Source organism: Nothobranchius furzeri, chromosome 18 (genome assembly GCF_043380555.1).
Source record: "Nothobranchius furzeri strain GRZ-AD chromosome 18, NfurGRZ-RIMD1, whole genome shotgun sequence".
Classification (NCBI taxonomy): Eukaryota; Metazoa; Chordata; class Actinopteri; order Cyprinodontiformes; family Nothobranchiidae; genus Nothobranchius; species Nothobranchius furzeri.
The window spans coordinates 20,760,897-20,777,965 of record NC_091758.1 but is presented as its reverse complement, the minus strand read 5'-3'; the positions used below and the strand labels follow the sequence as shown (position 1 = coordinate 20,777,965).

General features: G+C 39.6%; 1 protein-coding gene across 1 annotated transcript; it reads right to left on the bottom strand.

Annotated features, from left to right (window-relative positions):
- Positions 1 to 214: 214 nt before the first annotated feature.
- Positions 215 to 16,312, bottom strand: LOC107392000 (otoferlin). The gene is made up of 41 exons (XM_054741758.2): positions 16,250 to 16,312; positions 15,844 to 15,967; positions 15,699 to 15,753; positions 15,485 to 15,616; positions 15,340 to 15,402; positions 13,813 to 13,897; positions 13,573 to 13,732; positions 13,283 to 13,469; positions 13,010 to 13,196; positions 12,671 to 12,894; positions 12,270 to 12,378; positions 12,006 to 12,183; positions 11,741 to 11,861; positions 11,549 to 11,649; positions 11,377 to 11,467; positions 11,173 to 11,289; positions 10,941 to 11,093; positions 10,670 to 10,859; positions 9,821 to 9,945; positions 9,609 to 9,743; positions 8,639 to 8,800; positions 8,447 to 8,566; positions 7,715 to 7,876; positions 7,396 to 7,558; positions 7,148 to 7,221; positions 5,952 to 5,978; positions 5,725 to 5,853; positions 5,569 to 5,641; positions 5,148 to 5,257; positions 4,924 to 5,061; positions 4,699 to 4,830; positions 4,496 to 4,623; positions 4,218 to 4,388; positions 3,459 to 3,619; positions 3,241 to 3,383; positions 3,063 to 3,151; positions 2,852 to 2,950; positions 2,513 to 2,754; positions 1,590 to 1,768; positions 654 to 754; positions 215 to 437 (listed from the first exon to the last, which is right to left on the bottom strand). The coding sequence occupies exons 1-41, from the start codon at positions 16,293 to 16,295 to the stop codon at positions 257 to 259; spliced, it is 5,367 nt and encodes a 1,788-aa protein (XP_054597733.2). The 5' UTR covers positions 16,296 to 16,312; the 3' UTR covers positions 215 to 256.
- Positions 16,313 to 17,069: the final 757 nt, after the last annotated feature.

The following is a 17,069-nucleotide window of genomic DNA, read 5'->3' as shown; positions in this document are numbered from 1 at the left end:
AACAAGTAACACATTTCAGGAAACCACCCAGAGCTATCCAGTTATCAACCCAATAAAAGATTTGTACAAATTAATTCCCAACAATGGACACACTCAAACAAATTATCACTTCTATTATTGGGATGAACTTGAATTAATACATGTTTTATAAATTCCTCATAGTTTATTAAATAGTTTTGTGGAAAAAGACCCCCCCCCCCCCCCCAATGTCATTTTGTACCACACTCCAAAAAAGGGAAAGTCTTTCCTGCCTTGTTTAAGCTCCCAGCATTTTCTTCACCATGTAACCAGGCATGTTGTAGAGGAAGAGACCCAAGATGGCCAGCAGCAGGAGCGCTGTGACTATCTTGATGGTCAGCCATCTGTACTGGTCACAAACCAGGTGTTTAGCAGCTTTGAGTGGGATGAGGAACCAGAGGAGGGCGACGTCTGGTCGGCTGTTGGGGTTCAGAGACATGAACGAAAGTTACCCAAACCAGTCAAACACCAGAATGTGGTTTGGACACCACAGAGGGTAAGGATACAGTTTGGTCTTTTTCATTACTTTAATTTTGTATAAACAATCATAGGTCCCTCAAAAACTAGAAAATGTAATTGTCGAAATTTAAACTCCACAGTTTACAAGAAAAAACAAACAAGGGATCTTTTCGTACTTGGGTTTCTCCAGAGGCTCTGGTTCATTGCGTCCTTCACCAGCTGGATTTCTCTCTGCTTCCTCCCCCGTCAGAAGGTGCAGCTCAGCTTCCACTTTACCCTTTAGTAACAAACAAAGCAATCAGCAAGCCAACAAGCCTACACATGTAGATGGGAGGAGTGCCATTAAACAGGTCTGTGAAAAACCGATCCAGGTATTATGTAATAAACATGGACATGATGAGGGAAGGCTGTCGTTTGAATAGAGATGTGAGATTAATCTAATCTGTCTAATCAGGATTTCTTTATGCTGCCATGCCTTCCAGATCCCTGAATTTACAGGTGTCTTGTGATGGAGATTTAAAAAATGTCAATGTACGTAAAAATGTCAGAATGAAGGCAAAACACAAAAGCAGTATGTTATGCTATTCAAATGACCCTTTCAATGCTTTTATTTAGAGACTATGGTAGTAATTCCTAAAGATGAAATGGCAGTAACCAGCTGTTTCTCCTGCTCTGATAGACACCAGTGAGGTGTCTACCTGATTGAGTGCCGATTATTGCTTGGGTCGCCACCAGGAGGTCTCGTCAGTTGTTGAATTTTTGCAGCAAAATTTTTGTTGAAGAATTTTTGCTAATAGCATTTTTACATTGAAATTCTGCAGTCGAATTTTGGAAGATACAATTCTGAAGGTGAATTTTACTGATTACATTTTTGCTGGTGAATTTTAAATTTAAAAAATTAAACACATAATTTCACCTAATTAAAATTTTATGTCATGAATTCAATGTCTAAAAGCATCATATTCTTGTTAGACTGTGTTTCTTCCATATGTTTTAAAACTAATATCTTAATGTTAAAACATTTATATTCAGCATAATTTATTCTTAAACATTGTCCTACGTTTTAGCGTTCTCAGTGTCACATGATGACTTCATTTTGCAATGATACCCACCGTGAGTTCAAACTCATCTTCTTCATTTCTGGCCACAAAAGGCCACCAGCCTTTGATCCGCTTCTGTTTGAAGATGGACACCATGGGCATCTCTGCTTCATTTGTCACCATTTCGATGGTGCACTGCTTAGCAGTCTTGGCACCACGTGGGAACCGGTTCAGGTCCAACTCAATCGCACCTGTGTAGACACATCATCACTCAAATTAAAAACTGCCTAGTTTCCTATAAATTTATGAAATTTCCAACTAAAGTGTTAAATTTAACTGCATGTATCATGGTTGAATTTGGTTTGTACAAAGGGGGAAACTCCACCTGCAAAATGGAAGACCAATACAAAAGTAACAGACATTGCAGTTCTCCTCATAACCACTAGGGTCTGGCTCCAGAAAGGAGCAAGTTTCCATTGACAGCCATGCTAAAAATGCCACCTTCACAGCAGAAACATGTTTATAGCCTGGTTCAAAAAAATTGGTCCATTTATGGTCGTCTGAGTGGGGTGAATATTTTTTGTAACTCATCAGTTTTTATGTTATTAAAGCTTGAAATTAAGAACGATTAGGGGCATGTCCTTTTGACTGATATTTGTCAGAGAGGCCTCAGTCTCGGCTTCATGTTTAAAGTGTTGGGTAGAGTTGCTCAACCATGGTTGTCTGGCTAAAAGGGCTCACAGATCTCAGTTTGCTTCGGTTAGCTTGTAGCTACATTGGCTCAGAGTTTATTGGGTGTCAATCATCTGTCCCCCAACCTCATAGCCTTACTCCCAGCTCTATTTTTCTATTTTCAGGTAGGGAGAAGACCTGTGACGTGGCCAAAATGGTGGTAGTGTGAACCACCCACTGGATTTCAGTTCAGTTCTTCAAAAACCTACAGGTGACGTGACAAAGTGTTTGTCCATTTTATATCTACTGTCTATGGATTTTACCCAGGAAATCATCAGCTGAGAAGTGATCTGCATCCCACACTTGCAGATTAAGCCGAGGAGGAATCTTGTATTCAGTCTCATCCCAGGCAAACATGGACTCTTTCTTTGAGATGACGATCTTCTCCTCAGCTAAGAGGTAGTCGAAGGGGTAGACAAAACGCCAGTTGAAGTTTCCCTCTCCTGTAATGGAGTGGTAGTGGACATCAGTGTCCTGTTTGTCCTCCTGCTGTCCTTTCAGCCAACTATTGCAGAAAACAAGCGGTGAGTAGATTCACAATTCTTCCTTAAAATACAAATGTTTGTTTTTTAAATCCTGGTTTGACTGTGCACAACACTTACCCTCGCACAAATATGTCGCTGGACTTCTCGCCAGTGAAGATGTCGTCATCCTCTAAAACCACTTCATCTGTGTTCCACACGATGACCCTCAGCTCAAACCTGCACAGATGACAGTATTTGAATCTTAGCAATGCTTTTCATTCCTAAATGCGTTGGTTTCAAACTGGATCTTTGATCACTTATGAGTCACATATAACATTTAGATGCTTACTTCTTTGGTTTTCTTGGGGAAATGTCCAGTGCAGGCCCAGGGGCAGTCATGCCCTTGGGAAACATATCTACCCACATCTCAATTCTTCCCTACGTGCATATAAATGGAAGAAATGCTGTTTTTTGTTTTGTGATAAACACACACACACATGTCTTTTAAAAATATGCCAGTAACATACTTGTTCAATTCCTGGTTTATCAGGGTGGAGCAGTGGTCTAGTCTCCACGTGCTCTGGGACCAGTTTGTAGCCAGCTCGAGGGATGTCCTCCCAGTGCCTCAGAGCACTCAAAGCAAGGTGTTCCTCAGTCTGTTTCTTCAAACCTAAAATAACATCAAAATCACTTTTTATTAAGGTTAAATTTTCTAAAGAAATATGAAATAGTTTTTTGTCTTTACCATTTTCATCCTCTATCTCAGTTGGTCCCATGAAGACCCGATTCTCAACCTTCACTCTTCCTCCAGGACCATAGTGTGGTCCATCTAACTTGCCATCTTTACACAATTTAGCCAGGATTTGTGTTGGTTTCAAGGGATCCCTCCACACATTGTAACCATGGCTAGAAAGGAAACGGAGTAGTCACCCAAAATTAACACAGTGAAATCACTGATACTCAAATAAACAGTGAGCTAAAGTTAATCCATGAATTATTTAATATCTTATTCCCACTGAAGCAGCTTATTTAGCTTTAACTTAAGCAGAGAAATGGTGAAACCCACTTTTTTAACCCTGAAAACAATTGATTTGTACATTAGACATCAAGAGCTAAGTTTTGCCACGATGATCTAATACATTGAAAACATCTGAAAACATCTTTTATGGGAATCTGAGCTGATATTTGAGATCAATGTGAAATATCTTAGCTTTGGTCAGATTAGCTGTTAGCTCATCACACTTGAATGATATTTTCCTAAACTGAGATAATTCACTAAACAATCTACAACAGGTAATATGTTGAATGTATAGATTCTGTACATAAACACACTTTAAAAATGCTGCAGTGTTCCTTAAAAGTAGTTCAAATGGAATGTTTTGTTTACTTATCCATGACTGACACAACTCAAATGATTATACTGCTGAATTGATCCAAAGTACTTATAAATCCCACACTTTTTTTGCCTCCTTTCACTTCTACGTGTTGGGTATTTGGTTCTTACATGGCGTAGTTACATGAAATGCCACACGTGGCTCTGTGTTTGCTGTAGAAGCGGTTCTCCAGGTCCACTTTGGTTTCTCCAATCAGATCATCAGTTCCCACCAGATCCCAGTCGTAAATTGACACGGTCAGTGTGGAATCCATTGGGAATGTGGCTTCCACATCAAAAGATCTGACAATATGAGAAATGATTTCAATCTTATCTGAGACATGACATTTAGAATGAAAAGGCGTCAGATAATTCATTAACTGTACCAGAAACAGCCTTTAATCGCTTACTTGCCAAACAAAGGGTTCAGCTGTTTGGAGATGTAGTTTTCTTTGTCTTTAATCTCAGTTTTTCCCAGTCTGATTGCGACGTAGGGGTCAGCTTTTCCATTTATGTCTGCTGGATGCAAATCTGTTGCCTTCAAAAAAGGATATTTTCAATAGCTTCATATTGAAAATAGCTGTAAATGATGCTTTTAGAGCAGGCAGCTCACCCTGATGACATAAATGCGGACGAGGACATTGATGGGATCATTGCTTGGAATGTTCTGAAACATTCCCAAGTTGGAGTCAAAGCTCACTTCTCTGGGCAGATCATCCGACACTTTGTACACACACAGTGAGCCCTGGATTAAAACACATAAAAATATATTTGTATATTTTATTATACAAAAAATTTACCAAGCTGGCAAAATAACAGTAAATAAATAGGTTTTCACCTTAAATTTTCCAACAACTCGGTCCTCATCTGTCATACTTTGGTCATCGTCATCCCCTCCTTTTCCTCTGAACAGGTTAAAAGTGTGCAACCAGTCCTCAAAGTTGTCAAACTCACTCTCCAGTTCCTTTGGATATACCTTTGAGCACATATAGTTATTTATTTCTGTTCATGAGAGCAAACATTCTCCTCAGTAATCCAATAACAAATTCAACTATACGGTACCTTCAGCTCATCCAGCTTTGGCTTTTTCTTAGTGAATGGATCAACCTGTGGTTTCTTCTTCTTTCCTTTTCCTTTCTTGCCTCCTTTTACAGGAGAATCAGGTTTGATATCTGAGAGGAGTGGCGATTAAAGCGTGAACAGAAAGCTGCCACTGAATTACACACAATAGTTGTAGAAGCTGGTAAAACTGACTTTCAGTGTTTCAATGTTGAAATCAAAACAATAAAAAGAATAGTTTCATTAGATTGAATTAAAGATTCATTTTTGTTGATTCATTCTTTATTTTGGCTCCGCCTCCCAGCTACTGACTGGTTCCCCACTGGTAAACCTGAGTCTCTAGGAGGTCTTGATTTTATTGATTTGATTAGAATAAATTATGAAACCCTAACCCTAATCTTAAAGACGTTTAATATGGTTTTACCTCCACCATCGGTGATGTCCATGTCGTCTTTGTCCTCTGAATCAGACAGAGCTGCCTCTTGAGCCTTGAGAGCCTGAAAAAGTAGAAATGTGATACACTCCTGATATTATTTCAGGCATGACGTCTAGACCTTGTAAAAAAATGGATGAAACCCACTTCAGTCAGCGTTTCAATGGAGGCAAAGTATTTGGACCACCAGTCCAACATGCTCTCATCGAGCTCCTCCTCTTCAGGTTCTTCTCCTTTCTTCTTTTTCTTTTTCCCCTTTCCATCCTTGTCCTCATCCTTTTAGCCAACACGGAACAACTTTTGTCAAAAACGGTTTGAGATATTTCGGCACACTGTAAACATTTTCATTTAGATGTATGAATTAAACTGCTTACCTCAACTTTGACTACAGCTTCAGAGCACTGCAGAGGAATGTATGGAAAGACTTCAGTGATCACATCATTGTAATTCAGCTAAAATATGACATTATTTCCTCAAGTAGATTGGTAATATCACAAAAACCTGGATCCATAGATTTATGTTTTATCACTGGCCAACATCAAAAGAAGAAAGGCACATATTTAGTTAAATATTTTGAAATTTATAAATATAATTTCATCTGCCATGTACAACAGACCCTAAAAATAGTTGTTTTTATGAACAAAGAGGCAAAATTAGCTGTAGTAGCTAAGAGCCAATCCAAACTTGACCACTTTTTCAACATGGAAATTCTTAGTTTAAAGAGCAAGTCATCCCCAATCAACTTTTTTGCTGATAAACTATATAAATGAGTGTCTAACTATGGTGTAGACATGTGTAGACAATAATATGGCACTAGAGTGAAGAAGTTGGATGAAGTCAGGAGAGTTGGGTGTAAAATTTACCTCACCAAAAGAAAATTTGTATTAATTAAAGGTCAGTTCCCTCTGTAAAGTCAGAGGTACGGAAGAGGATTAGGGCCACTAAAAAGAAAAAAAGAGAAAAGAAAAAGAATTCTGACTTTTTTCCCAGAATTCTCTGTCAGAATTCCAAGATTATAAGTCCGAATTCTGAGAAAAAAGTAAGAACTCTCTTTCTTTTTTTTCTTTCTCTTGTCAGTGGCTCTAATCCTCTTCTGTACAGGACAAAATGTCTCAATATTACCCCCCCCCCCCACGCTCCAAACGGTCGGCGAATTGTCCGCTCCCAACCCCATGACCCCGTCTCACTCTTTGAAATGCTCAGAAGTTGGCAGCCCTGGTTTATTGCCTCTGTGTGTTTACCTGTAGCCTTATTATTTTTCTTCTTCCTTTTCTCTAAGTGTTGGTGCTGCTGTAGCAAGTGAACGTCCCCACTGTGGGATTAATAACGTTGATTCTATTCTAAACATTTGCAATCAACTGTTGGATTAAATCTAACTCAACATGGCCGCCACAGCAACTCAAACTTAGCCAACAAAAACATGACAAAAAGTCAGTTCTTTTTGCACATTCAGCTAAAATAGCAGCTGGTTGTAACAGAGGATTACCATTTCTTCATTCCTTGGAGGAATTGTGAATAGTTTTACATTGATCTGTGATTGAGGATGCATGATCTTACAGGTAAAACTTACAGAATCCAGTTTGACCACAGTTTCCATTTTCTTAAAGCCAGGTTCCGGTTCCATGCTGACAACAACAATTTCCTCTGAGAAATAAACATCATTTATAAGTTGAACTTTCAAGATAATAAACCCTATGAAGAGCACAGGAATACATGCCTAAACACACAGTCCATCTTTCCATTAGCTTCACTGTACTTAGTGTAATTAAACTTCTGTGAAGCTTGAATGTAACATGAGCCTCGGGTTTAAGGTTCAACCTGTAGTGGTCCAGTTGTTGGCCTGCTTGTCAGCTCCCCTGTAGATGAACTTCCGCAGCGTGGTGACTGCGGTGTTGCCGACTAAAGTGAACCGTCCAAACGCTCTGCAGTCCACCACTCGGATGTTCAATGGTGGGTGGAGCAGCTCGTTCTCAGGCAAGTCCTGACACACAGAAGATACATGTGTTGGTTCTTATCTGATGGTATGTAGCATGAACACTTACTTAGTTGGAAAATGGTATTGTGCTTTTTATAGTTTGTCTGTTTACTTCAAGACTGCCCTTGATGAAACTGGAATGGAAAGAAATTAACTCCGTACCACTTCAAACCACTTGACAAGAGTGCTGAAGTTGGGGTTCTTCTTGTAGTTGGGAATGAGGGCGGATTGCACTCCTTTTCCTGCACATTCGATGTCCACGCGAGGCCGATCCACTTGAGCAAGGTTCACTCTCTTCAAGTCCCTCAAGCCCCAGAACAAAACCTAAACAAAATAAAGTGACCTGGTGTTATTGACCGTTCCACTAAGGCCTTTTTACCTGTTTCTCTGAATCTGACAAGCTTAAGGATCTCCTGATTACATAATGGCTCTAAAGAAAATTACCATGTAAGGCGTGTTAGGAGTGCTCTGATCTGCTCGGAAACACGTTAGGACTGCTCAGATCATAAACCAGGGATATTCAACATGTTGGATTGTCTTGGCCCAGTTTGGAGGACAAACGGCCATGCTGCCTGTTGAATGTTAACTGTAGCCAAAGAAAGCGAGGTGACAGAAGTCCACCATTTTTGTTTACTCAAACGTCACGTTTGATCTAAAGAGGTTTTGCAAGATTTCTCGTCTATTTGTGAAAAAAGAAGCGGAGTGTGTAGTTTTTTGCCATGTGGCCAGACACCACACTCTATAGGACCAAGACTGTTACATCTAGGGTGTTTTTGTCACCATGTATGGGATCCCCTCACATTTTGAAAAATGTTCAACAACTTTAAAATCCTTCCATGTGAGCCGGGCCTAATGTATTTTGTAAGTTTATACAAGTGATTGGGAATGTTTCACCTCAATCCTGTACTTGCTGAGCACTGGTCTGATTCCCAGTGGTACAGGCAGGATCGGGCCACGGTCCATATCTGTAGGACCATCGATGGGAGGAAGATCTGCTTTTCCATTAGGGCCAATCTAAGAGACAAAACATGGCTGCATAAAAACCACAGGAAAGGTACACTCCCTGGAGAATGGCGAGGAGCCAACCTGAAGTAGTTCAAAGGCTGCCAGCATTTCTCCAGCAGCACCGTTCCCACGGTAGATCTGGTAGTACTCCAGCTGTGGGGGGAAGCGTGGGGGTCCGTAGTGCTCATCTGCCATCTTGACCACAGGCTTAGCAAAGGTTCTGCCCATGAAGTCCGCTTTCCCCTGGAAGCATGAAACATGCAATTAAACACAAAACCTGGACTTAATGCTTTAAGGAAAACTCTTTTTTTTTACACCAAATCTACCATATTTTCCTTTTAGACTGCAAGAAATTTAATCAAAATAAGACAATTGCAGTAAAATATAATTTTTTCTGATGAAAATAAAGAAACATGGCTTTGAAGAGTGCATGTTTCCTGGTAGACTGGGTTAAAAATACATATAGGATCAAAAGAGCTTGAAACAAAGCAAATAAACAAAACTCAGATTCCTAAAATAACCAGTAAACTGCAAAATAGATGTACATCCATGGAATGCTGTTGTTGAATAACTTCATAAAGCCTCTGGAAGCTGTGAAACTAAATCTTTCTTGCAGTTAGTGGTTATAAAGAGTCAGTTTATTTCTGGCCACATACACAACACGTACAAAGTGACTTAAAGGAATGCAACAGGGATAAGACTTTCATTTGAAGTGCTTTAATTTGTCCTCCTGGGCAAATCCTATTCCTCTTGCATGCCTTTTTATAAAATGTGCTCTGCACACGTGGCAGTGCTGCTACCATACATAAAGGCAATCCACACTCTACTTATCCAAATGGGTCATCCAATACAATGGTGTTTTTGTCAGGAGCAAATATAAAATTGTCAATCAGCAAACATATTCTATCATGATGCGTCAAATGGTACAAATTCAAATTAAAATCAGCTTTTAAAAAACTATTTAGAGTAAGAAAATTCACAACTCTGAGCTGTTTGAAGGTTGAGTTTTCTTCCCTCTGAACACAAACGTCAAAAGGAAAACGTCCCTCACCACTGTGTCTTGATCATATAATTCAATGACAATAATGGGAGGATCATCTCTCAGTTCACAAGCTTCTCCAAACAGCTCAACGTTCTCGAACACCAGCAGCTGATCCCAGGTGGGGCAGAGAGTCTCAGCCAGCACCTGGAGAAAAACAAGACAAGATGTTCATGGTCGTAAAGGAGCAGCAGCACATCTATGTCAAAGGCACACCCACTCACCTCAGTGACTTGGGTTTGTGTTGAGAAGAAAACTCGTGCAAAGGGATCAGACAGACCTGTGCTGTCAGCGGCAAACAGGCTGCGAGCCTGGTACATGTGGACCCTCAGCTGGAAGATCTGTTTCACTGTCAACCACCAATCAGCAATCGTTAGATCTACCGTATTTAAGATGGCCGCCAGAGCCAATCAACATTAAAAACAGAATAAAGGGTAATAACTGTGGCACTAATGTTTGGAGCAAACCTATTTAAGATGGTGAGATCTAACTGAGCTCAGCACACACTAAAATGTCTAAAACCCTCTCAAAGATAGAGCCCTTTAGCTGTAGTCTGATGTGATTGTTGCTGAGACAATCACGTTCTAGTAAGATCTTGTGATATAATGTGAAATGAAACATAACCTGACTTTCAAGATCATTTTTCAACATGAGATAACTACAATTTTGACCTTCAGTGGAGAGTTATGGGCCATTCCCATCTGTACCGGGTCGGCCCGGGCCGGGTAGCATAGGTTGTTTACATATCTGGGTGGCCTGGTATTTTTCCGGGCCAACCAAGGCTCATTCTCAGCCCTCTTCTCGAGGGAGTCTGCTTCAGGCCGACCAGGGCCAACACACCCACTGCTGACAGCAAATTCACACCTTCCATTAGAGCAAGCCTCTGATTGGTGGGTAGAATCAGCCCACATGGGCTTAAGGCAAGGATGTGTGGAATCAACCGGGCCAGGCTGGGGCCGACTGGGGCTACCCGGCCCGGGCCGACCTGGTACAGATGGGAATGGCCCAATAGATTACAAGTTTTTGTGTTTCCAGTGAGCTTGCAGGAATTCTGAACCAGCTGATGAGCTTACTCATGTAGGTGAGGCTGATGGGAGGTGAACATGGCAGGCCGGGTCCTTTGGACAGCTTGTTTTCCTCAAACCCATTGGGCAGTCCGCTCAGGTAATCTTTGCGCTGTCTATTCAGACCCAGCCACAGGTAAATCTCTATTTTGGACTGGACGGTCCAGCCAGCAGGCCCAAAACCTTTTTTACCAGGGATCTTTAATTGACAAACAAAAGGTCAAATCAATTAAAAAAAAGTGGTGAATGAATTAAATGAGTTCTGATAGTTTAATCTTACCCTTAAGAAGATGGTTTTGACTTTTCCACAGTCTTTTCCCTTCTCCTCATCGACGCTGGAATAAAGGATGTCTTTGGAAGGAACACGAGCATAAGCGACGCGTTTCCCATTAGTTAACATCCAGATGAAAATGTCAGGAACACTGTGCTGAGGCTACAAGAAAAAACAAACACATTAATAAAGTAAAAAATAGAAGATAAGGATAATGTGACTTGTTTGCTGGCCGTCTTACTTCATCGACCAGGAAGCGTAGCTTTAAAAGAAAGTTTTGAGCCAGCTTGAGTTTATCCCTCACTGTGCTTTTTTTCACCTGTGACCTCATGACCTTAGCTTGTTGGCCTATGGACTCCTACAGTCAGAGCATGTTGAACATTTAAAAACAGTAAAAACACATTTTCCAATCTAATAAAAATCTAATTGCTTTTTGTCAGCATACCACTTCCGACAAACACAGCTTCAGCCTCTCCCGGTCGAGTTTGGTTTTGCCAGAATGATTCTGGTCCTTGTTGGCCAATGAAATAAACTGGCTGAAAGAACAAGAGTCAGTTTAGAGGAAACGTTACAAGTCACACTCTTGTTTTTCCAGGATTTGTTTTAAGACTACATACCTGCAGCCTTGACTGAGCTCCTCAAGAACACCTCTTAGTCGGCGTTCAGGGTAGGTCTTCTCTGTTTTGATAATCTCATGCACATCATTTAGTCCATCCTCCTGCAGGAGAATATCATTTCCGTTTTCTTAGTATTAAACAATATTGTGTTGACTGGGATTTACTTGGCCAAAGATGAAGATGCCGACTTGCCAATTTGTCAGCAATGTTATCGATAATGTTGGCATTGTAGAGCCTCCTTCTCTGGTCCTGCCACAAACTTTTGATGTAAATGCACGGCTTCCTTTCAAAGTAGGGCAGGTGGAAATAGTTTCTGTGGATGAAAAGAGAAAATCCTGATTTTTTTTGGTTAAATGTGGCAAAATCCTGGCTCATTTGTATGAATGCATCATGCCAATCGCGTTTTCTTGACTTTTTCCCTGATGTTTGGGTTAGTAATGATATAATTCACTCTGACCGGTCAGTGATGACAGGTTTCATGGGTGGAGTAATAGCCACCGAAGTCAGGTCTCCATCATCGTCCATCTCGTCCTCACTGGAGTTGTGAATCAGTTCAGTTTCCTCTTCATCACCTCCGCCCTTCTTCCCTGTTGTTTTTGGTTGGATGGCACCATCGTTCTCGTCTCCATAGTAACCTGAAAACAGTAAATGATCGATTACGATGATTTGTTTTGTGTCTCAGTGGCTTCTAATCAACCCAGCACAGCAAAAATACAAATACCTATGGTGACCTCAAAGTTGATCGGCTTATCACCAATTTTTCTGTCAATCATTGTGGCCTCCAGGAAAGACCCAAACAAGAAAAACTCCTCAACCTTCCCAGTGGCACTCTGATGACATCAATAAGAAGTGTGATTATGTAATCAAGGACAAAAAAAAGCAAAAATGTTGTTTTGTTTTCAGAAGAAAATTGTCCAAAACTATCATAACCCTCTGAAGTCATCAAATATTACCTTAACCCATATGAGGCTTGCTACAGCTCAGTACAACAGGTATCAGTAATACAATACGAGGGCTAAATATGTCCTATTAATAATTTATATTAATCGCATTACAGTGACCCGTCAGCAGTAGAAACAATTGGCTCCATCTGCATGGCTACCCATGCAGAGAGGGACCCACCTCTGAGATCTTGGGCACTCCTTCCACCTGCACCTCCGTGGAGGTCATTATGTCAGGAGAGGAGGGGTCCAGGATCTCTACACCCAGGCTGATTAGCAGACGGGCCCTGAAGGACACGCCCTCACCAAGACCTTCGTTTAACTCCTGGTACTCGTCCATCAGGGTGTAGGTACGGGTGGAGCCATACATGTTCACCCAGGCAGGTCCCAGTGTGGGAAGGAAACCTGAGAAATAACAGATGCAAGAGAAGTGAATCTGGTTGTTTGACAATGAAGAAAATGAAGGATGATAATTCTTCTTCATACAGATGAAGAAGATGAGCACTTATTGATAAATCACCTTTGTCTCCATCATTGGAAATCTTCTTTAGATCTAAGAAGTGTGTTCCTATAGCGACATCATTCACTTTGTCTGAGTCCCGGATCTGGATCTTCATGCGTTTGCACAGGGGTGGGAACATCTCTGTAAAAACTATTTGCTCATTCCAGATGGGCTCATAGCAGCTCTTCTGTACTGAGGTTTTTCCCTGTGATCAAACAGAAATAAATTACTATTTTGCTTTCTAAAAAACAATTAAAGGGAATTCTGATGGTGACCTCCGGCAGCACTCACCTTTTGCCCAGCAAACAGTACTTGAACATATGGATCAACCAGATCCTTATTTTCTCCGATGAAGGCCTTTTTGACGTTGGCCATGATGCTGGTATTCATTCGGGGGAGACCCTCTGCTTTGTAGATTTTGAGGTAATAACGGGCCCACTGTCGCTCTGCAGGAACCCCCTCCGGTAGCAACAGATTCCTAACACCAGTGTATGATTGTTTTTAACTTTTATGTAATTTTTATTCTAAAAAAATCTATAGATTTAACAGTAACTGTCTGCTCTAACCACTATTATATTTACCCCTCAATGTCATCTTCATCGGATTCATTTGCCTTGTGAGGAGTTTTTATGGTGTCGCCTTTAGCCACGACTGCAATGTCGCATTTAACGTAGCCTTTACCACCAGCTGTGATGTCATCGGGGTCAGACAACAGAGCCCATTTGTGGTAAAACTGGTGTTCTGTAAAAGAAATCAACCAATGTATCATTGGGCTGGACCAAGTTTGAAAATATCAAACTTGATAATTGCTGATTTTTCACCTGGCTGGAAGTAGACTGTACCGACATCCATCTTAAAACTTCCAACCAGAGTTCCGCTGCGCAGAAGATTCTTGGAGTGGATTACCTAGGGTTGGATAAATGAAAAGCATAAACAATTAAATTAGTCTTTTGGCAAATAAGGAATACACCTAACATGATAACCAGCAGATGCAGCAGGGCTCAAAGACAACACCAAATACTATTAGTAGTAGCGGTAATTAATTAAGATTTTATGTTGTTATCATACCATAAATAAATAAAAAGTGAAAATGAATTTCAGCAAGTTTGTAATACAACAAAAATCATTTACGTATTGTAGGAAAAAATTGGGACCAATCATTGATCCTTGTGGAACTCCACAGGAGAATTCCCCGATTCCTGTTAGTAAGCCTTTAATTTACCCAATCTAATGTCTACTTTTAAATAAAACTTTATGGATAACTGAGCTATGCTTCATGTGCCTTATTTCTTCAATAATAATAGTTTGTGACTCATCCAATTAAAAGTTTTATTTAAGTTAACATAGGTGCCATTCGAATGTTCATCTTTCACTTGCCATTTATTTTACCATCTGCATTTCTGCGTAGGCAGTGGTTCTACTTTCTCTTACATCTAATGATTTACGTAATATTGTTAAATGCAGCTTCCCATAATTGTATACTAGATAATCAAGAACATTTCCATGGATTCCATGAATTTTATCTCCACAATATGTTTATAGCTATACTATGTTAGAAGGTTAGGCATGAAAAAAATTTACATTTAATTTATTTTCCAAATTTGCTATTGCAGCTTTTATTTATATAAAGCTTTTATATTATATAATTACACCTTAAAGGGACAATGTATAGTTTTTACCATTAATTTCCTGAAACATCCATCAAAGTGTTGTTGAAAATTAATGAAATGATGCCTTGTTGAAATTATTGGAGGTTTCATTGCATCTAACCATAAAAATCAGGTCTAAAATACATGGGAGCAGGTCTAAGTGTCTGGGTGACGCCATATTAGATGCCATGTTTCCTTCTACGGGAGCCCATGAGGACAAAATGCATTTACTGATTTGTAACAAACGGTTACAAAACTTTAGTCATTTTTAATGTTGTTGTTTTACACATTTACCTCTTCACCTGTTGCCTGTGATAAAATTGAGTCTGATGTGGTTGTTATTTTTGCTAAAGTTTTCACTCCCCAGGGCTTTTTGACTCTGATGGGCATCCGTTGGTAAGGTCATACTCCAACACAAAAATACTGCTTCATTGCAATGATTTAGGTATCTGTCTGCCCCCATCAACAGGTAAAATACACACTGTCACTTTAAAGCTTAATTGGTCGACCAAATCCTACTTGAAACATTCATGTATTCATATTTTAACTAAGAAATAGACGAGTGCTAATATTTACTGCTTTTATGTTTTAATTCATATTCATTGGCCAACTGCACTTCTGATTGACCCTTGACCTTTTGAATTCTATTTGTATAATGACTGAATGGCTGTTAAAATGGACCTCATGAAAGATACTTACCGACACTTTGAGGATTTTGTCAAACATGACATCTGGAGGAACGTGGAAGTCGAAGACAAAATACTGGAGGAGATTATAAAAAAATTGTAATATTTGAAACAAACCTTGTCCTTATAGTGAAAATGAGCAATCATGGCTAGCTTACTTCATTGTAGTATGGGCAGTTTGTTGATTCCTTCATCGAGGTGTACTTTTTGTCATCTCCGATCTCCACACAGACCATTGGATCCATGTTCAGGCCCACCAGCTGTCTGGCTTCAATCACTGTCACGCTGACCTGAAATACCCAAACCAATGATTAATTTCATCACATTAGACACAACCCCATCTAGAGCCCCACAGCAGTGGCATTGCTTTACTTGGTAATCCACTGGCCTTCCGGAACTGGGCTCCATCTTGATGTCCGGCTTTGATCTGTGCAATAATAAGCAATGCTTATCTTCAGAAACAATTTACAAAAAGCAATCCTAACTACATTAAAGGCAGTTAAAAAATTATGCTGGCCTTTTGTTAGACACATTAGTGGTGACGGCTGTGACTGAAGCCAGAGAGATGGTGTCAGGGTCTAGTCCACCCAGCAGCATGCCATTATGATCCAGGTTCTGGGTTTCCAAAATAGCTGGTTCCTCTGGAGTTAACATAAAAGACAAACCATCAGATGAGATGGTCTCAAAGTGTGATCAAATGTAACATTTAAGTTTTTTAAAGCTTGGAATGAATTTCAAAATACTGCTGAGTTCAACAGCAGAATCAAAATGTGAAAATATTTCAGAATGAGGTCCTTTTTTGCAAAATTTGGTTTGACAAAATTTTCCAATGAGAGAAAAGGAGGCTGAATTGGTCAGCACCCTTCGTGTCACGTCAGCCGGGACTTTCTGAGCCGAACCAAAGGATCTGTTTAAGACGATACCTCCGTTTCTGTCCTCCTTTTGCCCACGGTGCTTACTGCGCTTCATGGTTCACACCAAACCTTGGTGAGCTCTGTGAAAAACATTACAAAAGAAAACTGTCAGATGATTGAAAAACACTGATAAAGCTAAAGTTACTGTGCCAAACAATTTCATATTTTTCAGAAAAACTAAAGAAATTATTGATTTTTCTCTTTATCTGCTGTAGCCAAGAGAGTTTTGATCAAAAGACAGAAGTAACTCATCTGAACGGAACTAAAGATCAATAAAAAAAAGAGAAAACTTTAAATTTATTTTTCAAGTTTATTATTCAATTATTCAAAGATTATTGTAAACGTGCTACCACACCTTTTGGGCCGTCTGAATGGGTCTTTCAATTATTTAATCCTCTGACCTTAATTCATCAACTGATGGGATACATTTCACATGCATTGTGAAAAATAATACACTTGGTGTTGTTTTTCTGCAGAAATTAATCAACAAAGTACTCTATTTACTCTTAATCAGTGCAAATGTAAGATATTGATTTTACTGGATTCTCAAAAAAGTAATTTTTATTCAAATTAGCTTGTAGGATTCCATCAGTTTTCATAGGTTAGTTTCAGCTGCTATCAAAAACAGAACTTTCTTTGATATAATAATAATTTAACAGACCTTTTTCAGGATTTTCAGAATAATCGGATCATTATAAACAAATCAAGAACAAAGGAGAATCAACAATTAGTTCTGGATATTTAAATACCAAATAAGAACATAATCTTATTTCTTAAGGAAAAAAAACATTAGATCTTTGCTCAATATGAAAGACTTAAAATAAACTCA